Raw genomic sequence first — 27,807 nt, forward strand, 5'->3', positions numbered from 1 at the left:
CGCGTAATATAGTATGATTCTCACAACACCGGTAAATACAGATTTCATAACAACATCAGTTTTTTATTTATTTATGAAAAATGCTGAATTTTCAATGCTGGGTTTTTAAGCATTAAGAGGATCTCATCATCTAAAAGTTAATAAAAACCAAACCTAAAGTCCATAATCTATTTTTATAATAATATCATACACATGCAAAATCAGTTCGACATAGATTATTAAACATAAAAAGCTGAATTAGAATTTTGAGCTTCTGCTTCTGCTTCTGCTTCTGCTTCTGCTTCAGCTTCTGGTTCCTTTTGAAAGATGAATCCTTATTACGGACAAGATATGTCATTGATTGACCTCAATTTCAATTACAACACTTACTCCTATGCTGATCCTATTATCAATCCCTTTTCACACCCTCGCTCTTTTCACAATGATATTATTCTTCATCATGTTCCAAACGACACCGTTTTGCCCAATCCAAGCACCCCAAAACATCGCCATGATGGAACTTCTCCTCTTCCTCTTGGAATGGATTGGAGTCTTCCTCCTCGCAAATGGGTACCTTTCTTTTTCATCTAATTCTTTCAATTTTCACTCAAGTTTTCATTTTTATTTTTTTCATTTTAGTATGAACTAAATTATTGAAAATGGTGGATTTATTTATTATTATTAGGATGGAAGGAACTCTGTTTGGCCTAATGATTCTCACACTGGTTGGAGTTTCTGTGTTATTCTTCCTTCTTGGGTTGATGTTCCTCAATCAATTGATTCTGATCCTGTTGTGGTATCATCATTTTATTTTTTCTAATTTCATTCATCAATTGTAGTAACTTTTCATTCCAAGCTCGTTTTTTTCACTTTTTTCCTACAAAAAAGTGATTTTTGATACTTAAGTATTTGTTTGGTTGAGTTTTTGTAAAAAAAAAATAACAGAAGGTTAAGTTCAGCTTATTTAGAAGCTATACTTTCTAGCTTCTACTAAAACTTCTCCAAGAGATGAGAGAAGGTTAAAAATACTTTTTTATAATTATAGTCACATGCAAATAACTTTTGTTCACCTAAAAGCTATGCAACAAAAATCATTTTTTAAGCTTAAAGAAACTTAGCTCTTTGTTTTGTTTTGTTATGTTGGTTTTGCTTTGCACAACCAACATATACTAGTAAGACTTGTAAATTGCAATTATGTTCTGTTTAACTTGCTTCAATTATAGTTTTACAGGGTTCAAGTTGCTGTACAATCCCCTCAAGGAATCACCACTTCGCGAGTCATATTACGGAGATTTAATGATTTTTTGAAGTTGTTTTCTGATGTAAGTATGAGTTATTGTATCAGTGTACTTTTATGTGATGAAGAAGATTAAAGTAATTTTCAATATTGAAGTTATGAGCAGTTTACTTTTGTTTCCATTTTTTCAGCTGAAAAACGAATTTCCCATGAAAAAATTGCCTCCAGCTCCACCAAGAAAGATATTGAGAATTAAAAGTCACACACTTTTGGAAGAGGTAGGTAACTTATTCATTTTTGTTGCTTGTTATGCTTTACTGCAGTAACTTTTTGTTCTTGCATTATTTTATTTGGCACGAGAAACTTTATCTATTTGTTTTACTTTTCTATTTGAGAAACAAAATTTATGCCGCTTTGATAGTGACAATCTGGTTACTTTCAGCGAAGATGCTTATTAGCAAATTGGATGGAAAAACTTTTATCCGACATTGATGTATCAAGAAGTGCCCCGGCAGCAATATTTCTTGAGCTAGAAGCTGCTGCTAGATCTGGTATTTTCCTTGTAAGCTGAAACCTAGCATTTTACATTTTTACGCCAGATTTTGAAGTAGTTGTTCATTATTTCGAAAAATACAAAACAGTCCATTAAAATGTTCCACTAACATTTGATGCCTTTCTTCTGCTGATATTTTTTCAGCATTCCATGATATGAATCAGCATATTTCGGATGAAACATCTGCTTTCCAAGGTAACTCACGAGGTTCTGTAGCTGCATCCAATTCTGGCAACGATACCCCTTCAGAGGATCAAAACATGGAGAATTCAACAGCAGTGAGCGACAAGGACTTTATTTATGAAGATATTAGTTCTGACAATATCACCGGTAATAATGTTGATGCTATAGCTCTTCGCCTAGATGGATCTGAGTTTACACCTGGAGTACATGATTATAAGTTGAATGATAATGTCAAGAGACTGTCAATGGAGAGCAACAAAAGTGACTTAAGTTCTTTAAGGAATAGTGAAACATCTAATTCAGCTGCAACCACTTCCATTCACGGTGATACATATGACCTTCCTAGAAGCCATGAACCCTCCAGAAACTCAGATTTATTGGTGACTTTTTCATCGGATGAGCGTCCCAAGTTGAACCGAATTCTTAATTCTCAGCAACAGAGAGTGACCACAGCAAAAACAGATGTCGAGGATCTTATAGCTAGACTGGATCAAGAGATGGCTGCAAGACAAAATCTCATGACAATGGTACACAATATATGTTTAAAGATTTCATTTATTTCTGAATTTGAAATAGTCATTTTTATTTGTCACTTGCAGATTTTCATTAAATGGATAGAATAATCTTGACCAGCTACATGCTATTTTTCCATGGAAAAATGTTGTTTTTCTGTTCTTTAAACCTAATTATTGGCTAGCTTTAACTTTTAATAATATTTGACTGCTAACTGAACAGAGATATGCTAATCACATCGAAATGAGTTCAATCTCATTGATGCAAAATTAAAATGAGCGATGATATCCTTATCGTGATCTCTATGTTTGTGTGTGTTGAATATTTTATTTTACTTGTAGGTCAAAGATTTGGAAGCTGAACTTGAAACGACTAGAGTGAAATGCAGAGAAAACGTGCAGCAGGCTGTTTTGACTGAAAAGGAGAGGTTTACACAAATGCAGTGGGATATGGAGGAACTTGGGAGAAAGTGCCTGGAGATGGAAATGAAATTGAAATCTGAAGAGGTTTGATTATGATGATTTACTTTAAACATTTTATTATCCCATTTTGGTGGCATACAGTGAAGAGTTATAATGGTTTAGGATGAAAGGCTGCTAGCAGAATCAACAAAAGAATCCGTTATCCAGGAGAAGCAAATGTTGCAGCATGAACTAGATGCGGCTAGAGAAAAACTTGAGCACTTGCAGAAAAATCATGATGAGTTTGAGACAAAATCAAAGATGGATATGAAGTTGCTAATAAAGGAGGTCAAAACCCTTCGAAGTTCTCAGTTAGAATTGAAGCAGCAGCTCGATGAATTGATGAAGGAAAAGCTAGATGTGGAGGTTTGGTCCTTCCTGTTCTTATATTTTACATCTAGCACTGAATTTTATACATTTTTCTATAATAGGAAACATTCAATTTGAATGATTCCATGAGTTTGAGAGAGGAAGAGGAAGAGCAGATGCGATTAATCTATTCCTGCTAGTTCCAGCCGTTATCTTATCTTTTTCACGCAAATTTGATTTTTATTCTCATTCATGATTTTTCTTAATGAAAAGAAATGCTCTGAATTTTCAGTTATGGTGTTTTAAAAGTGTGGAATATCCAATTAGTTTTATGATGTTGCTTTACTGTATCTTATGTAGAGCCTTCTCCAGAAGGAAAAACAAAGAATGGAACTTTCACATAATGTTAATTCAAAGTTGCTCCATGAGTGTGCAATCCTTCAGAAGAGGCTTCAGGAGTGCAGTGTAAACTTTCTTGTTGAAGAGGAAGATAAACTAACCGTTGACACATCGGCATCTGATGCTTTCGATTTATTAGCAACTTCAGATAACCAGATCGGTCTCTTGCTTGCAGAGGTATACTATTCAACCTTGACTTACTATTTACCATTGTTCCTGTTTTTCTACTTGGCATTTATGCATCAATGATCTTGATTTCGGTTACATATTATCTGCAAAAATGGTAACAGGCGCAACTCTTAGCACAAGATGTAGAAAGTGATGATGTTGTTGTCGATGAGACCCGCAATATGACCAAAGGTGATGAAGACACCACTTACGACGAGCTGAGGAAGATGCTGACACATATGTTTGTAGACAATGCCAGTTTAAGGAAGCAAATCAATTCTGTTATTCGATGTGCTCTAAATTCAAATATCAAATCTGAGCAGGACAATGGAGAGGAAACCCATTTGGAAAAAACTGTTGAAGCAAGTTCTTAGAAAGATGATCTTTTAACAATGGTAAATGTATACCACAATGTTTGTTACTTAGTTATTGGAATTTGTTATAAACTATTTTCCTGAAGAGACAAACCTTTGGGAGGGTCAGTCATACACCCCGAAATAGATGAACTCCTTATCTGTAAAGGGATACATTTCGTAATGCAAAAAAATAATAATCAATATGCGTGCTTGTGGTTAATGAGACTACCACATTGTGCCCAAGCAATTTGTAATCAACAAAATCTAATGGCAGAAGTTATACCTTGCACCTCTCTTCAATCAATTTAGCACTTAATACCAGCATGGCACATCAAATGTAAATATATCAAGAAGAAGAATAAGAAGAAAAAACTACTCAATTAAACATAATAAGGTAATAGGAACCATTCTAAGTAAATTCTGATACAGTTCATACATAATCCTAATGGTGAAGTTTCCTTCTAACAGCTTTTGAAGCAGTTCAGGATGTGTTGATCCATAGAATACTCACAAGAATATGGCATTTTAGGGATATCTTGTGAGTATATTATGTTATATTGGTAAAGAATGACCATTAATAGAGAAGGTAGAATATTCTTATTTCTAAGGGTTAGTTCGGGAGTTGGATTTTGGAGGGGAATGAAGAGAAATGGAAGGCTTGAGAGTCATTTTACAAGTGTATTTCATGGCTCTCAAGCCTCCCCTTTCTCTTCATTCCCCTCCAAAATCTAACTCCTAAATTAACCCTCAGTATAGATTAAATATTTACAAAAGCTTAGACATTCATAGCATGTAGCCTATGACTGCAACAATGCAAGTATACAAAAACATGCACTTGGTGAATGGGCCTGCCATATAAAAACCAAAGGCCCAAGTGTGTCTATTTTGGTAATTATGTAAGGATTGTATTGCTAAGGTTTGTGGTTGAGTTTGAGAGTTGAGAGATTAAAACAAGATATGGCAGTTTCTTCAGTTGGAGGAAGAGGACTTACAAGGTTCCTATCTGATGTTAAGCAACCAATACTATTACCAAACAAGTCCTTGTTCCTCAAAAACTCAAAGCCAAGGAGGTTTTGTTGTATTGTTGCTCAAGCTCTAGACCCAAAAACAAGAGGAGATGAAAACTCCACCACCTCTTCTGCAGCTTCTCAAGTAAACTAAAATATTCTCTTTTTATTTGTTATGTCAATTTTATTGTCAACCTTTGCTAATACTAAGGTAATGTTTGATAGATATGATAAAATGAGACAAAGTGAACATGAATGTTTAGTAGCATGGATATTGAACTCTAAATAAAAATGAGGCATTTTGTTTCAGCTTATGAAGTTTTGTTCCATTTAGTTGTGACAAGTCTAAATCATCTTACATATCTTGTTTTTTATGTTCTCTTGTGAAAATACTATAGGAGGAGGATTTATGGTATGTGACAAAACTAGGGATGGGTTCTTTTGTGGGTGCAGCTGCAATCAAGTATGGAAGTGTTGTTTTCCCTCAGATTACAACACCTAACATTGTGCTGGCTCTAACCATTATCTCAACTCCTATGATTGTTGCTGTTTTACTTTTGATCAACCAAAGTCGCCTAAACTCATAGTCCATCAATGCAAATCATGTAATACATTTTTTTGGTTCATTTCTTTGTACAATGTAAGTGAAAACTCAACTAATGGAATTTGGAAGTTCCTCTATCTATATGGCCATATGGAGTGTACATGCAGTTTGATTTTTGTCAACCAAACTATTCTCAAACTTTAAGATAGTAAGTTACTACATAAAAAAGCTTAGCTCCTAATATTAAGTTATAATTGTCTATCTAGACATATGAGTCAACAATGATAACACAGGTGTGGCTTGTCAGTGAAATTAGCTTGTGATTGGTTGAAAAAATATATTTAAGTTAAAAAATTAATGATTAAGTATTTTTTTGATCAATCATAAATAATAACACATGAAATTGTACACTTTTATGAGACATAAGATGTTCACCCGTGAACTTAACTCTATGTCAATGAGTTTTACAATGTATCAGAATCCTCTCATATTGTGGAAAAAATGAATAACTCATTGATGATTCAGCCAAACTTCAAACTTAAGTAATTCATCACAACACAAATAAGTTTGATCCGCATGTAAGGTTCATATTTGATATTGTTTTCTACCAACAGGAGAGGATCTTGACCTTTTACACTAGAAACATCTTATAGCTGGGATCAGCTTGCAGCAACAAAAATCATTCTTACACCAAAAAGATACTAAAAAATGTCATAGTTTTACCCAAAAAATGAAAGAAAAACGCTTACAAAGTCCTAATTGGAAACAGCGTTTATAAAGCTAAAATTTCCCCTAAATTCAACATTAGGATTCACTACTGGACTCAAATAGACCTTAGACTTCACGTCAGGCATACACTGCCTTTTTCTACCGCAACCTGCTCATGTAGAACAATTTGAAGATCCGTGAACGAGTTGTTCTGTATACATGGTCTTTGTGCCAAAATTTACAAATAAAAGAATATGCATGACCCATTTCTGCGTGGAGAACAATTTTCAGTTAAAGCACCTAACAAAAATGCCTGCATAGTTGGAGATGCTGTTGGAATCATTAAAACTCGAGCGGCAATTAGATAAGCTGCATCCTGAAGACTCTGGACCATGTAATATATCGATGCAACTAGAGATTATCTTTCAGCCACTTTAGAGCTCCATTTGCTACGGACCTGTAAGTTTCGGCAGTGGCAAAGATTTAGTCAGATCAGCATGTGTACAATGAAAAGTCATCAAAATTAACAACCACACTCAACAACAAAAGAATTATTCTTATCCACTGATTATCTTTTTGCTTATAACACAACAACCCAAAATTGGATTGTCATCATTTTCAACAAACAAACAAAAAAACATCAATCCACACTTGGTTTGAGTTTAGATTCGTATTTGAATTCAATTAAGAATGAAGAATTGATAAAACTTTCATCCTATCAGTAGCACTGGTAAATTTATAACAAACAAAATAGCAACTTAGCATCTCATAAAATATCAATAAATGAATGGCATGGCACATCTAAAACAGTCAACCAATTTGCACAGATAAATCAGCTCATTTCAGCATTTCTTTTCCAGACAAATTGTACGGATTCACACAATAATAAGATGCACCAACATTACCCACAATCTCACTTCTGATGTATCAACTCAATGTGAAATAGACTTGTGCTATGAATCAGTTCTCACTTGGAAAAATAGCATTAGGGTACATAGAGAAATTGACAAAGAATATAATCTATGCTCAAACTTATTTAAGGGTAGAATCATGAGTCCTTTTAAGAGCTTGTGGTATAATATGGATTATTTAATTCCACCCTACTAAAAACTAAAATGATTTATTTAGAATTTTTATAAAATATTGCTCTACATGATTAGCAATTAAAGTTTTCAGCTTGAGAAAACTGAAGGCGCTCTCAATAATTTGATGTGAAAAAATAAAAAGCAAATAAAATAATTACCCAGCTAAGTCCTTTAATGCCTTCCATATATCATTTTGGTCCTCTTTTTGTTCAATTTCTTCTGAAACTGTTTCAGTTGGACTTTCAGCCTTTTGAGCTGCAGGGCCTTCGCTACTTCCTGATGCAGAAGGTAAAACATCAAGATGGTTCACAAATAACATATCTAGAGCCTACCAATTGCCTTGTAAGATTTTACATTTTCTATATGGCAAGTTGCAAATTGCAAATGTGTTGAGAAGACCTAACCAATGCCTTATGAACATGATGTATTTAAGTGTCAAATGACTAACTGTGTTATAGGTTATTGAATTAAAAAAAAAAGAACGGACACAAATGATTAAGGAGACACATACTGGAAGAGTTAGTTTTAGGACGAGATACTGAACGGCGATTTGTTGTGCCTAGAGAAGCAAGTTCTTCAAGCAATTCACGTTCCTTTGTACTGCAATTGCATAGCAGAGGCAGTTCATGTCAAACTACCGATATGGAAAAAACAATACATAGCATGAGGGTGCAACAAAGAGACAAATTAGAAACAACTCTATAAAATTGACCCATTACCTAATCCGTTTCGGTATAGTAACTTTAACTGTAAATAAGTGGTCACCACGTATTGATGGTCTGTTCAATTTTGGTACACCTTTCCTTGCAAGGACGAGGACATCTCCAGGTTGGGTACCAGGAGGTATTTGTAGTTCAGAAGTGCCTTCAACTGTCTTAACCTATTTAGGTGACAATATTTCGATCAATTGACGGCAATGACACGAGGAAACAAGTTAACAACGCCATTACCATTGACACTCAAGGAAAAAACAATGAGAAAAGGAATTAAATATCCTGCAAGTATCTAATCTTACATTCAATAAAAGAAACAAACAAGAGGTAAATTTAATTGATCTATTGAAAAAAATGTCCAGACTACATTCCGTCATACAAACTCATTACACAAATAATGTGGAGAAAAGTGGGCTGGACATCAGTTTTGACTGTTCTGAAGTCATGTGATACTAGCAATACAAAAAACATACTTGCGCATGGGAAAACAAAGTGTTGTCTTAGTCACACTCAAGGGCCGACAAAAGTTGCATCCACTCCTTCAAATTACTCTATCATGCCATAGTTTCCATCTCAAGGAAGGTATGAGTATAATTATCATTACCATTATACGGTCAGATATAATACCATTATTGCATAAAAAAAATTACTTAGGCTCAGGCCTCAATAGATTATTAGGGAACACCATGCTAAGTTCAAGCTTCATACATGGATAACATTAAAGAAATTAAAAGGGAGCAAAGATGCAAAAAATCCAAAACTCACTAGCTCGTAGCATGAATACTGACTAAAATAATTTACCTTCACAATAGCCCCTATTATGGCATCTAGATAACTGATGGATATTGTTGAGCGGAGATTTATGTCATCTCTTTGAATTCCTGGTATCTCTTCCACATTGAGATATACATAAAGATCTCCAGGCGGGCCCCTGCTACAAAAATAAGATCAAAAGCTGCTTCTAAATCCTAAAATCGAGCAATCATTTAGCCTGAGAAAACCATATGTATTATGTTGCACATAAAATAAAAGCAGTACACACAACATTTTGATATAATTTATGAGAAAAACATGTCAATTAATATGATTTATGCTAGATCATTATGGCGCCGTTTGATCCATGTAGCCAACCACACCTAGCGTGATTAAGGCTTGATTGCTGTTGTCCTATCTAATAATTGGCCAAAGACTTTCAAAATGAGAAGGCCAAATAGAAATATGGATAAGGCATACCCGCTTGGTCCAGCATCACCCTCCCTAGCAACTCTTAGAATACTGCCTGAGCTAACCCCAGGAGGAACTTTAACTTTAATATTTTTCTTGACCCGTAAACGTCCTTCACCGCTGCATTTACGACAATATTCAGATATGACTTCACCATTCCCTCCACAATTTGGACATACTGAAACCTAAAATTGAAAAGGAGATCAGAACAATACTCTCAAGAAGAGAAAAAGTACAAGGTTTTGATTTCATGTAAATAAAAGAGAGAATCTTCGTAAAATTAAAGATAAATTAATGAGGTAATATAATATAAGCAATTGATGGAAAGGTAAACCAATTACTCATCAAGCATTTATGATGGGACTGTACTCAAATTTGAAAGTTTTTTTTTCAAAACTGATCACTGAAATGAGTATAAAGAGTATGACTCACTAAAATACATCTATTGGAATCAAGTTTTTCCGCCATTTTGCTTTATTTATATTTTTATTAGTTTGTTTTTTGGGGCATTGGTTAGAAGCATGTGGATTACTTGTTTCTTCAACATTCATTTCTTTCAATTTCAATTTCTTCACATGAATGTAATATTTATGCATTGTCGGTGTAATGATTTATACAGAGTCAGTACATCATCCACCATTCATTTGTATTACTTTTATTTAAGAGTGAATGATAATTATAAATGAATGGTGAATGATGCAATAACAGTGTAAAAAACTGTTATATTGTCAACACATACATCTTTTTCTCTCTTCACATAAGCACAACCTACAAAATCAAGAAAAAATGATGATATCCAGAGTCATCAGGTAAATAATTCAAAATACCTGTGAAAACAACCCAAAAGGTGTTTGCTCAGTCCTCATCACCTGACCCCTCCCACCACAAGTAGAACATATTCTCTTCTTGGAGCCTATCTTTGCTCCTGTACCCGTACAGACTTCACATGTTTCTAAATGGGAAAGCTCAAATTCTTTCTCTGTTCCAAAAATTGCCTCAGAAAAATCCAAGGAGAAATCATACCTGTTGAAATTTAAATCAAATGTCATCTCAGTTTCCAGCTAACTCAGTAAAGATTTGAACGCTATCATGTTTTCTTATGTAGATATGTCATCATGAAACTATTTTGATTACACACTTTATATGAAACCATGGGATATAATATCAAAATGTTAAATTATGAAAAATAGAATGGCAGGCTGTTAGACAATATTAGTAGAAAGTTAGTATTTACCTTTGCCCAATGTAAACTTTTTATCTGAAAGTATTATGCTATCAACTTATTGTTTCACAAATAATAATTTCCTCCTCTAACCCCTCCACTTCCCCAGGCCAAGCATTAGATTTGTTTTTTTTCTTGGTTTTCTGTCTGTAGATTTGTTAATTGTAACATAAAATCTTCCAGATTGAGGAGCAATGTTGGAGAGTAATCGTGTTAATACACTATGAGCGTTATTTGACTAGGCTTATAAATCAGTCTCATGTGTTAAAACCATTTTAAGTTATTGATGAAGTATTGCATTTTTTATATCTCACGCAATGTATCTGTTTTCCCCTCTCTCCTTGAAATTCTATTGTTTTCCAACTTTACAATTCACTACGACCAATCCGTCTCTCGCTAGATGGGATCACCTATGTGGATTGAGCAACACCAATTGGGTTGCATCAAAAACAAAACTTTCAGTAAATCAGCTTAAGGATCTTTATAAACTCTAGCAATATTTATTTTACGGAGCTATGCATAGTATCCAGTCACTCAACTAGCATGTTCAGAAGAAAAACAACACAGCATAACTCACCGGATGTCTTCACCCTTAGTAACGGTACTACGACGCTGTGTTCCAAATCCAGTTGGATCCATGCCAGCAAAGCCACCCATATTTGACCCAAAAAAAGTCTCAAATAAATCAAATGGATTAGTCTGCAAAAAAAAAGTTCAATATAAATGAACCTTAGAGAAACAGAAATAGAAGAATAGATAAAGTCAACTTAAATTGGCATGCATTTCAATTTGTGTCCAAAAAGAAGGCAACATATATGTATTGGAGCAGTGGTATATTAACCAGTAACACTCCTAGCAATCAAGTTTTTATCATCCTTTCAATTATGCGTTATTCCATAAACTCAGACATGATAAACAAATTAGAAAACACATTGAATACCGTATAGGCACTTGATGCTCCTCCCACTGTGCTCTTAACTCCAGCCTCACCGTATTGATCATACAAAGCCCTCTTTTTATCATCTGATAGCACCTGACAGTGTTGTACTTCAGAATTTAAAAGCTAATACAATAAAATACTTTATAAGAAGTACAAACCCAGTGACATAACTAACAAACAGGTTCATAGCATTGTTCCACAATACATGCGAGTTTCACACATTTTTGCTAACCAAGTTCAGTGTAAGCATGAAACAACTATGGTTACACGTCGTAAGGGTATGGTTGAACGATTCATTATTTTTAACATTATTACCACAAATATTTTCTTTAAGGTGACCCCAGTAAGATTTAAGTTGAACATGAACGATGACTTCAGTACGCTTTATGCAAGGATAATTTTTTTTGGGTATAACCAGAGGTATCTCCTCACCTTTTGGGTAAAGAACTAATCCCTTTATGGGTGTGTGGATGCCCCTCCTAACAAGTGCTGCTCTCAAGAATCGAACATTTGACCTTTTGGTCTATCTGGGGATCCAGTGAGGGCTTACACCACTAGACCAACGCCTTGTTGGTTTATGCAAGGATAATTTAATTAGCAATGCTAGTGACTATGGTAACCTATGAAGCATGAACACTTAAAAATAGTTGACCTGGACATGAATCCATATCGGATACTTCATGGGCACTTTTGTATACTTCTAATTGTATTCTACAGCAGTTTAGTTTTAGTATTACTATTTGGATTTTGATACTGTGTTAGATGAAAATGACACAATAACTAATAAATATTATTACATTTATCATGTCCAATAATATGTTAAACTTTCCATACTCAATGTGTGTGTCATGTCTGTGTCGCATATGTGCATTCCAGATGGTAATAATCAACTACCATATAACTTTTGATGTTGAGTCCATAGCACTCGGCAAAGAACAGGAAAAAAGAGTAGTTTGGATGCAATGCATGTATACCTCATATGCAGCACTAATCTCTTTGAATTTGTCAGTAGCTCCAGGTTCCTTGTTCACATCAGGATGGTACTGTGATAGAGGAACCAATAAACACAAAATCAGAATGAAAGAAAAAAATACCAAGTGCATAGCCATAGTTCTTCCTAATTCCAACAACTAACTAAACAAAAATCCAAGACGATTTAATTTAAAAGAAATAGTCTCTGCATCAAAAGTATAAGCTTGTTTTACATTATCAATCATCACTCTTGTATTAACGATCATTGACTTTTAACTGAAACTAATATACATAAATGATGGATGATGCATAAAGTTTTCTACACCAAAGTTACATAGAGATATTAAAATCAATTGCGTAGTGACATGCCATTACAAATACGTTAAACTCTTTCAGCAAGAGCTTTAAAAGTTACATGACAAATGATGAATAATTTGTTAAATGTGACCACGTATATCATAACTAAACTCTTCTAACCAATATCATTAACAAGAGTAAAACCTAGTTAAACTCCTTCTTATGAATTTCTTGCTTAATAACATGGAAATGAAAATTAACATGTAAAATTAAGCAGAAAATAATACCTGACGAGCTAGCTTTCGATAAGCAGATTTAATTTCCTTAACAGTAGCAGATTTAGGTACTCCAAGAGTAGCATAGTAATCGCCGGAAGCAGCTACAACTAGCGTCTGAAATCGGCGGCGACTACGATTTCGATTAGAAGTTGAAGAAGTGAAAGAAGAAGAAGATGAATTGATCGAAACGAAGTTATTGTTGTTGTTATAGGAACGGAAATGAAGCACACCAGCACATGAAGAAGAAGAAGAAGAGTGTGGAAGAAGAGAGGGAAGAAGAGAGAGAGATATAAGAGCCATTGTTTTGAAGAAAGAGATTATTAGAAGATTAAGATTTTGTGTTATTTATTCATATTATTCGTTTGATGGATTTATATTATATTGTAAGGAATAACGATGGTGTGTGAGGAAATGGTGTTCATCATATATGGGGATGAAAAGGGTGAGGTTTTATGGTGCGATGATATTGGTACAAATCAAAAAAGATTGTGGGACCCTAAGATAAGGGGTGGTGCTTGAGCCTGCACGTTTTATCATTCTCTGCATAATATGTGGGGATCAAATTTGAGAGAGGGCTGGTTCAAGTGCTACATGTTTGATTTCCTTTAACAATGTCTCGGGTTTAAGTCTTGTGAATGAAAAAAATATATTTGTTGGGAAGGTTAGCCATATATACCTGTGGATATTCTCGGCTCGAACATGATTACCTATAGTGTGATGATACATGTGGAAAAACAAAAAAACTATTCAACGTATCATCTCATTGATTTTTTATCGTCATTAACTCTTAAACAAAATTAATATAAATGAATGGTAGATGCACTGATTGTGTACAAATCTATATACTATTAATGCATAAATATTACACTCTTTAAATATAGAGTTTAAAATCTATGTAATAACGGCGTAAACTATTTTACATTGTAAGCTCATCATCCATCATTGATTTGTATTACTTTTGTTTGAGAGTCAATGGTGGTGAACAAATCAATGCTGAATGATTTACTAAGAATGTAAAAAAATTGTTACAATATTAATGTATACATATTAAATCCTTAAATATGTAGTATGTCTCTTGAAATTAGTGGTTATAAACTATATTTTTCTTCTTATTATTATTGATACAATTAGTCCAATGTTAAATTAGTTTCATTCGAATAATTTGCTTTAGATTATTATTACTTAATTTTATAATGAATGTATTAATATTATTATATTAACTATTGCTTTAAATTTATTAATGTTAATATTATTAGTACTACTAGCCAACTTATACATCTGCTATCCCATAAAATATGATTTTACGTGCTATTGATTGTGATTGGTTGAAAAAATATATTTAAATTAAAATTTTAATAATTAATTATTTTTCTGACCAATCACAAACAATAACACATAAAATTATATACTATTTTGGGATAGCAGATGTCCATCCCTTACCCTGTATGGTTGAATTATCACCAGTTTGCAGATATGGGATCAAGTTGATGCTGGTGAGATAATGAGGAATGACTATAATAAGATAGGTGATTTTATTATATTTCATGCTTTTGGGTACCATGTCTTCGAATTTTGGATTTAATGGATTGAAAATATAAAAAAGAAGAAACTATTTGAGAATTAATAATTATACTATGAAAATTACAATTAGTATTAGACAATGATTACAACACTTGAAAACACCTAAATCAAAAAAATGAGGAACAATTTGACAATTATAACAATCAATTGAATAATTAGGTAGATTATAAATTATGACAATTAGAAATATTTTTTGAGAGAAACAAGAAAACATTTTTTATTTTGATTTCATAAGTATTTGCATGGAGTAGAATCAATAGTCAAGACTTGTTTTCCCCATCTATGTTTGCTCTAGGGATCAAACCATGGTTTTCTATTAAGACTTGGTGTATTTTTATCAACCATGCCAACATCCTTATTATAAGTAGAAACCTTGAAACACAAAATTAAAAAGAAAAATATTGTAATATATATTGTTAATTTATATATGTATACACAATTATCATATTATTTACTATTATTTATATTTTTGAAGAGTTAATAATGATTAAAATGAGTGGTAAATGATATCCTGACAATGTATAAAACTCTTACACAATCAATGTATAATAAAATCAAAAAACAAAATAAACCATCATATTTCACCCACACAAGCACTAGGAAACAAAATTGGGCCTAACAAAAAAGCCCAAGTAATGATGGCCCAGCCCATTGAAGGTGAAATCCGAATGTCGGCACGTGCGACCGCCATAGCAATAGATACTTGAAACCTATCTCTCAGAACCAAAGCATAAACCTTCCCTCTTTTCTTTTTCTTCCCATTTTCAGATCACACTTCACTCATAAACCCTAGAAAACTCATTCTACCACTTTCAGAACCTCTCTTGATACAACAAATCAAGAGCATCATGTTCTGAAGCAACAACGAATACTCTTCGTTCAGTCTCTGTAACTGTTGAAATTGTTAAGTTTTTTTTGAAGGTTTCGTTCGATTAAGATGTGGAACAACAACGGCCAGATTGCGCCACCGGGAACTACCTTACCTTCGATTCCACCTCCACCAGCGCCACAACCGTCGTACACGGTGCTTCCGCCACCGCTTCCTACACCGGCTGAGACTGAGGCCGATGCGGAGGCGCAGCTCGAGGAGAAGGCTAGAAAATGGCAGCAACTGAATTCGAAGCGTTATAGTGATAAAAGGAAGTTTGGATTTGTTGAGACGCAGAAAGAGGATATGCCTCCTGAACATGTCAGGAAAATCATTAGGTAAGTGTTTTTGCTGTGTTTGATTTTACTTATTTTTAATTTTATGTGAATTTTTTTGTGCTTAGAGGCTTTTGAGGACGAAATGCTTTTTTTGTGATATGGTGAAATTGTTTATTTGTGCGTGAGAGGATAAGAAGCTGTATTATAGTATGTTGTCTGTATTGTTTATATGGTGACGTGCGTAGGGCGAGTTTGGCTAAGTAGTTTAGCTCAGCATTTTTTCAGTAAGCTTAACCATAAGCCCTTTTTGTAAGTTAGTTTCATAAGATGTTGTCATAAGCTGAAACAAGCTGTTTATAAGTTTTTTCCAGTACCCTCTTGGCGTGTCTGGTTCAGATTAATCAAATTATCAAAGGATTTTGATGTCCATAAGTCCAAACTGAAAGAATTAGTGTTTATTCACTAAAAAACAGCTGTAGGAAACAACTTATGTTGTTACCAAAAACCTCCCTCCTTTGCAAACTATGTTCTTGTAGCAGCAACAACTGTTTTGAAGTAACATGGATATGGTTCTGTAAAAGTTAAGTTCAAATAAGCTTCAATGTTAGCCTAAAGTTTGGTGTAGAACAAAACGGTAATATGCCTTCACTGTCACATGATGATTTTGCTTTGAAAACAAATACAACATATTGGGATTCTGACTAGTTATTGTTTCACTGTTTATGCTACTATTCTCTATGACAAGCATTCTCCTTGACAATCACATTACTACCATCGTTTCAAATTATAATTTCTTTGCTGTTCTTTATTTCAGGGATCATGGGGATATGTCCTCAAAGAAATTTCGTCATGATAAGCGGGTGTATCTTGGAGCACTTAAATTTATTCCACATGCGGTTTATAAGCTCCTCGAAAATATGCCTATGCCGTGGGAGCAGGTTAGCTGTCATTTCTAAATTCTCTTATTTGGTTTATCAATGCAGTCTAGTTTTCACTTTTTAATTTGATTCAATGTACAATGGTTCCTTGCTAGTAACATCTATGGTTCAACTTGTGTTCTGTAGGTACGAGATGTGAAGGTACTGTACCATATTTCAGGGGCTATAACATTTGTCAACGAAATACCATGGGTTGTTGAGCCTATTTATCTAGCTCAAGTATGTTCTCTTTCCCACTTGATGTATTGGCTCGTTAATATTATCATTTAGGTCTTATATTGTGCATGTTTGTGATATTTTTATTTTGATGGTTCTTAACTAAGCAAAACTATTTTGCAGTGGGGTAGCATGTGGATCATGATGAGAAGGGAAAAAAGGGATCGCCGTCATTTCAAGAGGATGCGATTTCCCCCATTCGATGATGAAGAGCCTCCACTAGACTATGCTGATAATCTTTTAGACGTCGATCCTCTTGAGCCTATTCAGCTTGAGATGGACGAAGAGGAAGATTCTGCTGTTTATACTTGGTTTTATGACCATAAGCCTCTTGTGAAAACAAAACTCATTAATGGTCCTAGTTACCGGAAATGGCATCTTTCCCTTCCTATAATGGCAACTCTGCATCGCCTAGCTGGACAGCTTCTGTCTGATTTGATAGACCGCAATTATTTCTACTTATTTGACATGGAGTCATTTTTTACAGCAAAGGCTTTGAACATGTGCATACCTGGTATGGAGATTTCTTTATATACTCATTGCTGTCTATATTAAAGAAATACTGAAGTTAAACATATTTGTTATTTACTGGTTTATATACTTTTTGTTGAGTTTTTAACCTCACCAAGCTAGATATCAGAATTGTGGAAATAGGTAGTTAAAAAGATTCTAGTGTTTTAATGAGGCATAGAAACTATGTTCCACATAATATATGCAGATTAGGATATTTTTGGAATCAAAATCCTTTGTTGAATTTTCTGTAATCTGTAACCTCCAGGTGGCCCTAAATTTGAGCCTCTCTATCGTGACATGGAGAAGGGAGATGAGGACTGGAATGAGTTCAATGACATCAATAAACTCATTATAAGGTCACCACTTCGAACAGAGTACAGAATTGCTTTTCCTCATCTTTATAACAACAGGCCTCGCAAAGTAAGGCTATGTATTTACCACACTCCCATGGTCATGTACATAAAAACTGAAGATCCTGATCTTCCCGCGTTTTACTATGACCCCTTGATACACCCAATAACCAGTGCTAACAAGGAGCGGCGTGAAAAGAGAATCCACGAAGAGGAAGATGATGATTGGATATTGCCAGACGGTGTCGAACCTTTGCTTAAAGATACCCAACTTTACACAGACACCACGGCTGCTGGAATCTCCTTGCTGTTTGCTCCCCGTCCTTTCAACATGCGATCTGGTCGAATGAGGCGGGCAGAAGATATCCCTCTTGTGTCAGAGTGGTTTAAGGAGCATTGGTAAGTCTTTGTCTTTCACTCTGATCTGCTTCCTGTTGCCTCTTTAATTGGTTAATTGTATTTCATTTTCCATTGATACTCTATCGGTCTTCAATGCAAAACTAACATCTCTCTTAATTTTCTAACAGTCCTCCATCATATCCAGTTAAAGTTCGGGTTAGTTATCAAAAGCTGCTCAAGTGTTTTGTGTTGAATGAGCTGCACCACAGACCTCCTAAGGCTCAAAAGAAGAAGCATTTGTTCAGATCTCTCCAAGCAACTAAATTTTTCCAAACCACAGAACTTGATTGGGTTGAAGCAGGTCTTCAAGTTTGTAGGCAGGGCTATAACATGTTAAACCTGCTGATACACAGGAAAAATTTGAACTATCTTCACCTCGATTATAATTTCAATCTGAAGCCGGTCAAAACATTGACAACAAAAGAACGGAAGAAATCACGATTTGGTAATGCCTTTCATCTTTGTCGTGAGATCCTTCGTCTGACGAAACTTGTTGTGGATGCCAATGTTCAGTTCCGTTTGGGTAACGTTGATGCTTTCCAGCTGGCAGATGGCCTCCAATATACCTTTTCACATGTTGGTCAATTGACTGGTATGTATCGGTACAAGTACAGGCTTATGCGGCAAATAAGAATGTGTAAGGACTTGAAGCACTTGATTTACTACCGCTTTAACACTGGACCTGTTGGGAAGGGACCTGGCTGTGGGTTTTGGGCACCAATGTGGAGAGTTTGGTTATTCTTTCTCCGTGGTATTGTGCCCCTTCTGGAACGATGGCTAGGCAATTTACTTGCAAGGCAGTTTGAGGGGCGCCATTCTAAAGGAGTGGCAAAGACCGTCACAAAGCAGCGTGTTGAGAGCCATTTTGACTTGGAGCTTCGAGCTGCAGTTATGCATGATGTGCTTGATGCTATGCCAGGTAATCATTATTTATTTAACATTATCTGCAAATATGTACCTTCCCCAGACCCTACTAGGTGGGAGCCATGTACATTGAGCCTCTTTATTTTTATCTTTTCTTTATGACTTCATATTTCCTTTTACCAAGTGGCTTATGCAATTTTTTTCTTTTGATATCAGAGGGTATAAAGCAAAATAAGGCAAGGACTATATTGCAGCATCTGAGTGAGGCGTGGCGCTGCTGGAAAGCAAATATTCCTTGGAAGGTAAATTAGTATTTCATTACGATGTATAGACTAAATTGGATTGCAGGAAATTTAGTAAAAATATTATTGAACTCATGATTGGGTTTGGAGAACACTTGTGAAGTGTGTAGACTGTTAACCTACTTTTTTAGGTTTTGAGCATATTCAAGCACAATCAGCAATGATAACTTATTCCCAAGTTTTTTCTGATACTAATTCCATTTTGTTTTGTTCTAATAATTTGGTTTTGGTTTACAGTCTTGTGGTTGATTTACTTTTTTTGCTTTGTGTAGGTTCCTGGACTGCCAGTTCCTATAGAGAACATGATCCTTAGGTATGTGAAATCAAAAGCAGATTGGTGGACAAATGTTGCTCATTACAATCGTGAGCGTATAAGAAGAGGTGCTACTGTGGATAAGACTGTCTGTCGTAAGAATCTTGGAAGGTTGACACGTCTCTGGCTGAAGGCAGAGCAGGTACTTAAGTCTTCTTATGATTCATCTGTTTTTTTATGCCTCATTAATTTGGAAGAGCTGTTCTCTGAGTTGTATAGAAATATTTATTTGTTATTCATATATTGAATTTCTGATCAAATACCCATCCCTGTTGCAGGAGCGTCAACATAATTATTTGAAAGATGGTCCATATGTTACTCCTGAAGAAGCTGTTGCTATATATACAACAACAGTACATTGGCTGGAATCTAGGAAGTTCTCCCCCATTCCATTTCCACCTCTGTCATACAAGCATGATACAAAATTGCTTATCCTTGCACTTGAGAGGTTGAAAGAATCCTATAGTGTTGCAGTGAGGTTAAATCAATTGCAAAGAGAAGAGCTGGGGCTCATTGAGCAAGCTTATGACAATCCACATGAGGCATTATCTCGAATCAAGCGTCATCTCCTCACCCAGCGTGCCTTCAAAGAAGTATATCAATATAATATAATTACAATTTGTTAGCTTTACTCTGTTGGTTCATAGCGCAGGACAAGTATAATTTTGTCTATTTATTGGCAGGTTGGTATAGAGTTTATGGATTTGTATAGCTACTTGATTCCGGTTTACGAGATAGAGCCTCTCGAGAAGATTACAGATGCCTATCTTGATCAGTATCTGTGGTATGAAGGTGACAAGCGTCATCTCTTTCCTAACTGGATCAAGCCTGCAGATTCAGAGCCACCTCCTCTCTTGGTTTACAAGTGGTGTCAGGGTATAAACAATTTGCAAGGTATTTGGGACACCGGTGATGGCCAATGTGTTGTGATGCTTCAGACCAAGTTTGAGAAGTTTTTTGAAAAGATTGATTTAACAATGTTAAACAGGTACACATTTTGTTAATGACATTGTGAATTTAGTCAGCTATCTTAACTTCTCTAACTTTCTTTGTGATGTTTGCAGACTCTTGCGTCTGGTTCTAGATCACAACATTGCTGATTATGTCACCGCTAAAAACAATGTTGTGTTATCATACAAGGATATGAGCCACACTAATTCATATGGTCTTATACGTGGTCTACAGTTTGCATCCTTTGTTGTTCAGTATTACGGACTGGTTTTGGATCTTTTGCTACTTGGTCTGACTCGAGCTAGTGAGATTGCTGGCCCACCACAGATGCCAAACGAGTTTATTACCTACTGGGACACAAAAGTTGAAACAAGACATCCGATTAGGTTGTATTCTCGGTATATAGATCGTGTTCATATATTATTTCGGTTCACTCATGAGGAGGCTCGGGATCTCATTCAGAGATATCTCACGGAGCACCCTGATCCTAACAATGAGAACATGGTGGGGTACAACAATAAGAAATGCTGGCCTAGAGATGCTAGAATGAGGCTCATGAAGCATGATGGTACACATATAATTCCTTTTATTTAACCTTTTATGGGCTTTTGTTTGTTATTTTGAACCTTGGTTCTAATCTGTTTGACAATTCACTTTGTTGTAATGTCAGTCAATCTTGGGAGAAGTGTCTTCTGGGATATGAAGAATCGGCTTCCACGAAGTATCACAACTTTAGAGTGGGAGAACAGCTTTGTCTCTGTTTACAGCAAGGATAATCCCAACTTGCTTTTTAGCATGTAAGTGTTCATCGATTTTAAGAAACATTTACATTCTCTTGTATAAGATGAATGAAGTTCTTTGCTGACATATTTTGATGACATGCAGGTGTGGATTTGAAGTACGTATACTTCCCAAAATTAGAATGACCCAGGAAGCATTTAGCAACACGAGGGATGGTGTCTGGAATTTGCAGAATGAACAAACAAAAGAAAGGACTGCTGTTGCTTTCTTAAGAGTTGATGATGAACACATGAAAGTGTTTGAGAATCGTGTGAGGCAGATTCTTATGTCTTCGGGTTCTACCACATTCACCAAAATTGTCAATAAGTGGAATACAGCTTTAATAGGTCAGTATGCTTGAATTGTTTGAGTTTTTTGCATAGGTTGTCACAAGTTTTCTCACCAACATTTATTCTTAGGACTCATGACTTACTTCCGTGAGGCAACTGTGCATACTCAAGAGCTGTTAGATTTGCTTGTTAAATGTGAGAATAAAATTCAGACTCGTATCAAGATTGGACTCAACTCCAAGATGCCCAGCAGGTAAGTTATCATACATTGTTCTTAGTGATTTATTTGGAGCTTGTTTATTTAAATGATCAAATCTACCCTGCTTTGTCTTCTTCCAGGTTTCCGCCAGTCATTTTCTACACCCCCAAAGAAATTGGAGGGCTTGGAATGTTGTCTATGGGACACATTTTGATTCCACAAAGCGATCTCCGATACAGTCAGCAGACTGATGTTGGTGTAACCCACTTCAGGAGTGGAATGAGCCATGAGGAGGATCAGTTGATTCCTAACCTTTATCGCTACATACAGGTAAACCTCAAATTTTCTGCTCCATTTAGTTTTTTGTGTATTTGCCCTCATAAAATGTATGTTGTTTAATATCATTCTATATAATTCAACTTCTGACGTGCTCTTGGATCATGACAGCCGTGGGAGAGTGAGTTTATTGATTCACAGCGTGTCTGGGCTGAATATGCATTGAAAAGGCAGGAGGCACAAGCCCAAAATAGGCGGTTGACTCTTGAAGATCTAGAGGTGAGTGTTCTTATGCCTTTGTAATGTTCTGATTATTAGTTTTGATGCTTGTCTGGGATCTCTGCATATTAGCAATGTGCCTGTGTTTTTTGGTTGAAGAGAATTTTCTTGCTGGTTTTCACTGAGTAATTTCCACACTTGATCTATTTGGCAGGACTCATGGGATAGAGGAATACCACGTATAAACACTTTGTTTCAGAAGGATAGACACACATTGGCTTATGATAAAGGATGGAGGGTGCGTACAGATTTCAAGCAGTACCAAGTTCTGAAGCAAAACCCCTTTTGGTGGACACACCAGAGGCATGATGGGAAGTTGTGGAACTTGAACAATTACCGAACTGATGTTATTCAAGCCCTTGGAGGTGTTGAAGGAATCCTTGAACATACTTTATTTAAAGGAACATAGTAAGTATTATTTTCCTTTGAACATAGTAAGAAAAAAACGAGTTCCATCTATTTGTTTGTATGAAGATTTGGGCCAACTTTTCCTTTATTATATCAGTAGAAGGTCTAGGAAGCATAATATCCACTATTAGTAGTGGTTTTCATCTTTTAGCTCTTGTTTTGTGTTTACTATGAAAGTAGTAGCAATTGACCTATTTTTGTCGAACACTTCCAGTTTTCCAACTTGGGAAGGTCTCTTCTGGGAGAAGGCATCAGGTTTTGAGGAATCTATGAAGTATAAGAAGCTTACCAATGCCCAGAGATCTGGTTTGAACCAGATTCCCAACCGTAGATTCACTCTATGGTGGTCACCCACTATAAATCGAGCCAATGTCTATGTGGGTTTCCAAGTGCAGCTAGATCTGACTGGTATTTTCATGCATGGGAAGATACCAACCTTGAAGATATCACTTATTCAGATATTCAGAGCTCACTTGTGGCAGAAGATCCATGAGAGTGTTGTAATGGATCTGTGTCAGGTTTTGGATCAAGAGTTGGATGCTTTGGAGATTGAAACTGTCCAGAAGGAAACAATCCATCCTCGGAAAAGTTACAAAATGAACAGCTCTTGTGCAGATGTTCTTCTCTTTGCTGCCCATAGATGGCCAATGTCAAAGCCTAGTCTTGTAGCTGAATCCAAAGATGTCTTTGATCAGAAGGCCAGCAATAAGTACTGGATTGATGTGCAACTGCGGTGGGGTGATTATGACTCTCATGATATTGAGCGTTACACTCGTGCCAAATTTATGGATTACACAACAGACAACATGTCCATATATCCTTCTCCCACTGGTATGTTTCTTATCAAATGCAACTTTATATGGTTTTTAGATGGAGATTTGACTTGATTTTTTCTTTCCCTGCAGGGGTAATGATTGGCCTTGATTTGGCATATAACTTGCATTCTGCATTTGGGAACTGGTTCCCTGGGTCAAAGCCACTGCTCCAGCAGGCCATGAATAAGATCATGAAGGTAATCTAATGATCATATATTCATATATCAGAAGTATATTACTAAAATATAAATCATTTGAAGACATCACTAAGTTTGCTATGATTTATTCGAACCTTTATCCCCATTCACCCCATCTCCATCATGCAGGCATCCTGTGTTAAATCTAAGTCTGCCATTTCCTTGATAATCTAAAACCTTTTGTTTAACCGCTAATCTTTGTCCACGTGCAGTCAAATCCTGCGTTGTATGTCTTGAGGGAGAGGATAAGGAAAGGTTTGCAGTTGTATTCTTCTGAGCCTACTGAACCCTATTTGTCTTCCCAAAATTATGGTGAGATATTCAGTAACCAGATCATATGGTTTGTTGATGACACTAATGTGTATCGTGTTACAATCCACAAGACTTTTGAAGGAAATCTTACAACGAAGCCCATCAATGGTGCCATATTTATTTTCAATCCGAGGACTGGACAGTTGTTTCTTAAGGTATGTTTGCTTACTCTCCTTCTCACTGAAGTTCTTGTAACTTAGTTGTCAAGTTACTAAGTTTTCATAAACCTTGCAGGTTATTCATACAAGTGTTTGGGCTGGTCAGAAACGTCTTGGCCAGTTGGCGAAGTGGAAAACAGCAGAAGAAGTTGCTGCTCTTGTAAGATCTTTGCCTGTAGAAGAACAGCCAAAGCAAATCATCGTCACTCGTAAAGGAATGTTGGATCCATTGGAGGTTCATTTACTGGATTTCCCCAACATTGTTATCAAAGGAAGTGAACTGCAGCTTCCTTTCCAGGCATGTTTGAAAATTGAGAAATTTGGAGATCTTATTTTGAAGGCCACCGAACCGCAAATGGTTTTGTTCAACATTTATGATGACTGGCTAAAGACTATTTCATCATACACTGCTTTCTCAAGGCTGATTTTGATTCTGCGTGCACTTCACGTGAATAATGAGAAGGCAAAGATGCTACTGAAGCCTGACAAGACAATCATCACTGAGCCTCATCACATTTGGCCTTCTCTAAATGATGACCAGTGGATGAAGGTAATTTTAATTTGCAATTTCTGGACTACTCTTTCAAACAAGTTCCTTTTTTAAACCTTTGAACTAGTTACGGCACCACCTAGAGTTGGTAGTCAAAATAACAAACTACAATGAAAATCTGTTCTGGACTTCCTCCCATGAGAAATTCAAATATCTAACTTCCTCCTATGAGAAATTAAAATGTATTGGTATTATCTCAAGATTGACTGTTATTTCTTGGTGTATATAGTCCCTTCCTGCAGCTTTGGTTTTTTATATTTTTATAACCTAACATGATGTGCTTTGACAGGTGGAGGTCGCATTAAGAGATCTTATACTTTCAGATTATGCCAAGAAAAATAATGTGAATACTTCGGCTCTGACTCAGTCTGAGATTCGTGATATTATACTTGGAGCTGAGATTACTCCACCCTCTCAACAGAGGCAACAGATTGCAGAGATTGAGAAACAGGTTAGACATTATCTATCTGCAACCCAGACAATACTGAATTCCCATTTTTTCTCCCATTGCTCCCCTAATCTTATTATTTTTGCCATCTCATGTATTTACTCAATTTGTTCTGTATTTTCTGTCCTGTAGGCTCATGATACAAATCAATCAACAGCTGTAACAACGAAGACCACAAATGTTCATGGTGAAGAACTTATAGTTACCACCACTAGTCCCTATGAGCAAGCTGCTTTTGGTTCCAAGACTGACTGGCGTGTCAGAGCAATATCAGCAACAAATTTGTACCTTCGTGTAAACCACATATATGTGAACTCCGAGGATATAAAGGTTTGTGTTATCGTCTATTTATTTTCTTACCATCATTTTACATTTACAACTCTTGTCATTTGGTAACATTGGATTCTTTTGGTGCAGGAAACTGGGTACACCTATATCATGCCGAAGAATATTTTGAAGAAATTTATATGCATAGCAGATCTCCGAACACAAATTGCTGGATACTTGTATGGCGTAAGTCCTCCAGATAATCCTCAGGTGAAAGAAATTCGTTGCATTGTGATGGCACCACAATGGGGAACTCATCAACAAGTCCATCTCCCATCAGCTCTTCCAGAGCATGATTTTTTGATTGATTTGGAGCCTTTGGGATGGATGCATACTCAACCAAATGAACTTCCTCAATTGTCACCTCAGGTTTGTTGCTCACTTTAAATTTAATTTGCAATCTCGTTTCACTTTAAAGAATAATAAAAAATAAGTTCCCCCACCTGAAAATGGTGATGTGGTTCATGGTTCTCACCTTTGTGAATTGCTCATTGCAGGATCTAACTTCACATGCTAAGATCCTAGAGAACAATAAGCAATGGGATGGCGAGAAATCTATTGTTCTGACTTGCAGTTTTACTCCGGGTTCTTGTTCCTTAACTGCATACAAACTCACTCAATCTGGTTATGAATGGGGACGCATCAATAAAGACACAGGAAGCAATCCTCACGGGTACCTTCCTACTCATTATGAGAAGGTTCAGATGCTCCTCAGTGACCGTTTCCTTGGTTTCTACATGGTAAGCTTTCCTATAATCTCTGGTTGGATGCATATTTTATCTATAGAAAAAGGTGACAGTGCCAATTTTTGTAATGGTTTAATTAAATGATTGTTTTGATGATTTTTCTGTGGCTTCAATTTCATAGGTTCCTGATAATGGTCCATGGAATTACAACTTCATGGGGGTGAGGCATGCATCAGGCATGAAATATGGAGTGAAGCTTGGAACACCAAGAGAGTATTACCATGAGGATCACAGACCAACCCATTTCTTAGAGTTTAGCAATATGGAAGAAGGGGAGACAATTGCTGAAGGAGATCGAGAAGACACATTCTCTTGAATTACATAATGTTTATTTATACTGAGATATACGATTAGAATGTACCTTCCAAACTTGTTCTATTTTTCAACAATATGGCAACTTTGTAAATAATGTAATAACTGTATTACTAGCCCCAACCTTAACTGTGTAAGTTTTGTAGCATTTGTTCTACATGTCCCTGAATTTTTGAATGAGACGAGAAAAGACTCACTTGCGTTGAACAAAAAGTTGTGATCTTTAACTTTTTATTCTTTTGCTAAACACTTCAATCTTTTACTGCATACAATTAGCTATATAAACAATTATTGAAGAAAATAAGCCAACTTGTTTACTTCTATTGGTCTTAATATGTAATCCTAACTGTTTAGGAAAGACTACAAAGGTTTGATTCCTAATATATTTAGCTTTTGTAAAAATGTTGGTCTGATAAGGGATTAGTCTATATTTGTGGTTTAAAATTTGATATCGGTATGTGCACGTATTTCTATTAGTACCCAGACTTGTGAGGTTTATCTTAATTCGTGAAGCACTGATAATCGTATAATGATATGACTTGAATCGTCTTAATACCTTTTTAGAGGTGTAATTTCAGATGGAATTTTGTTTATTGAAACAAATCAATGTTTGATGTATATCGTTATTGATAAAGAGTGCTTTGAGCTTATATCTCAACTTCATCAAGTTAGTATTTTCATAACCATGATCCAATGCTATAGCCCACACTAGTTTCGTATTCAAATTTCCAACTTTTTAAAGTATGGGCATAAAAATAAAATATTTTTTTAAGACAAGTGTTAAGAAGTGTTTAGTCAATTTAGAGTGTGATCAATTCACATTGGTTCAAGTGGTACATGTTTGATTTCCTTTAAGTAAGGTCCCGGGTTCAAGTCTTATGGATGAAAAAATGTTCGCTGAGAAAGTTAGTCACACATACATATGGATGTTTCCGACTTGGACAGGATTGCCTCCAGTGCAAGAATACTAGTGGGAAACCAAAAAAATT

At 35.6% G+C, this 27,807-nt stretch overlaps 4 protein-coding genes and 1 long non-coding RNA gene across 7 annotated transcripts; 3 read left to right on the forward strand and 2 right to left on the reverse strand.

The window, feature by feature from the left end:
- Window positions 224–4,416, forward strand: LOC109351166 (kinectin-like). Its single transcript, XM_019592537.1, is given in 12 exon segments — window positions 224–549; window positions 665–775; window positions 1,203–1,301; window positions 1,408–1,494; window positions 1,659–1,767; window positions 1,914–1,964; window positions 2,019–2,479; window positions 2,807–2,971; window positions 3,050–3,292; window positions 3,596–3,811; window positions 3,925–4,159; window positions 4,162–4,416. Coding segments are annotated over 12 exon segments (2,043 nt in total). The 5' UTR covers window positions 224–306; the 3' UTR covers window positions 4,185–4,416.
- Window positions 287–27,091, reverse strand: LOC109351170. The gene is made up of 3 exons (XR_002108193.1): window positions 26,877–27,091; window positions 14,817–14,820; window positions 287–296 (listed from the first exon to the last, which is right to left on the reverse strand). It is a non-coding gene; the product is annotated as an uncharacterized LOC109351170 (long non-coding RNA).
- Window positions 5,052–5,848, forward strand: LOC109351168. Of its 2 annotated transcripts, none has more exons than XM_019592541.1 (2): window positions 5,052–5,310; window positions 5,567–5,848. In XM_019592541.1, the coding sequence occupies exons 1-2, from the start codon at window positions 5,116–5,118 to the stop codon at window positions 5,750–5,752; spliced, it is 381 nt and encodes a 126-aa protein (XP_019448086.1). In that variant the 5' UTR covers window positions 5,052–5,115; the 3' UTR covers window positions 5,753–5,848. The 2 variants fall into 2 exon arrangements, with proteins under 2 accessions (XP_019448086.1, XP_019448085.1); XM_019592540.1 differs by having other exon boundaries at window positions 5,056–5,310; window positions 5,564–5,848.
- LOC109351167 (chaperone protein DnaJ) lies at window positions 6,407–13,653 on the reverse strand. Of its 2 annotated transcripts, none has more exons than XM_019592539.1 (11): window positions 13,158–13,653; window positions 12,576–12,644; window positions 11,602–11,694; window positions 11,239–11,360; window positions 10,267–10,462; window positions 9,449–9,624; window positions 9,017–9,146; window positions 8,222–8,382; window positions 8,062–8,102; window positions 7,661–7,778; window positions 6,407–6,874 (listed from the first exon to the last, which is right to left on the reverse strand). In XM_019592539.1, the coding sequence occupies exons 1-11, from the start codon at window positions 13,446–13,448 to the stop codon at window positions 6,829–6,831; spliced, it is 1,443 nt and encodes a 480-aa protein (XP_019448084.1). In that variant the 5' UTR covers window positions 13,449–13,653; the 3' UTR covers window positions 6,407–6,828. The 2 variants fall into 2 exon arrangements, with proteins under 2 accessions (XP_019448084.1, XP_019448083.1); XM_019592538.1 differs by having other exon boundaries at window positions 8,014–8,102; window positions 13,158–13,650.
- Window positions 15,501–27,045, forward strand: LOC109351165 (pre-mRNA-processing-splicing factor 8A). Its single transcript, XM_019592536.1, has 26 exons — window positions 15,501–15,935; window positions 16,690–16,813; window positions 16,940–17,032; window positions 17,153–17,543; window positions 17,808–18,291; window positions 18,420–19,210; window positions 19,372–19,457; window positions 19,730–19,912; window positions 20,049–20,363; window positions 20,454–20,758; window positions 20,835–21,289; window positions 21,392–21,518; window positions 21,607–21,848; window positions 21,921–22,044; window positions 22,131–22,320; window positions 22,438–22,545; window positions 22,700–22,953; window positions 23,168–23,784; window positions 23,859–23,965; window positions 24,178–24,432; window positions 24,512–24,985; window positions 25,275–25,436; window positions 25,566–25,763; window positions 25,851–26,129; window positions 26,258–26,500; window positions 26,628–27,045. Exons 1-26 carry the CDS (start codon window positions 15,667–15,669, stop codon window positions 26,820–26,822), a joined length of 7,071 nt encoding a protein of 2,356 aa, XP_019448081.1. The 5' UTR covers window positions 15,501–15,666; the 3' UTR covers window positions 26,823–27,045.

This window comes from Lupinus angustifolius, chromosome LG06, assembly GCF_001865875.1.
Source record: "Lupinus angustifolius cultivar Tanjil chromosome LG06, LupAngTanjil_v1.0, whole genome shotgun sequence".
Taxonomy (NCBI): domain Eukaryota; kingdom Viridiplantae; phylum Streptophyta; class Magnoliopsida; order Fabales; family Fabaceae; genus Lupinus; species Lupinus angustifolius.

Bases quoted from the DNA above. Each gene is read 5' to 3' on its own strand.
- LOC109351168 (XM_019592540.1), top strand. From the start codon at position 5,116: ATGGCAGTTTCTTCAGTTGGAGGAAGAGGACTTACAAGGTTCCTATCT. The intron at 5,311-5,563 runs GTAAACTAAAAT...AAAATACTATAG, and splicing joins CCTCTTCTGCAGCTTCTCAA to GAGGAGGATTTATGGTATGT.
- LOC109351167 (XM_019592538.1), bottom strand. From the start codon at position 13,448: ATGGCTCTTATATCTCTCTCTCTTCTTCCCTCTCTTCTTCCACACTCT. The intron at 9,147-9,448 runs GTATGCCTTATC...TTTTTGTAGCAG, and splicing joins GGTGATGCTGGACCAAGCGG to GGGCCCGCCTGGAGATCTTT. The intron at 7,779-8,013 runs GTATGTGTCTCC...CTTCTGCATCAG, and splicing joins TCCTAAAACTAACTCTTCCA to GAAGTAGCGAAGGCCCTGCA.
- LOC109351165 (XM_019592536.1), top strand. From the start codon at position 15,667: ATGTGGAACAACAACGGCCAGATTGCGCCACCGGGAACTACCTTACCT. The intron at 21,519-21,606 runs GTAAGTGTTCAT...GATGACATGCAG, and splicing joins CCCAACTTGCTTTTTAGCAT to GTGTGGATTTGAAGTACGTA. The intron at 23,966-24,177 runs GTAATCTAATGA...GTCCACGTGCAG, and splicing joins CCATGAATAAGATCATGAAG to TCAAATCCTGCGTTGTATGT.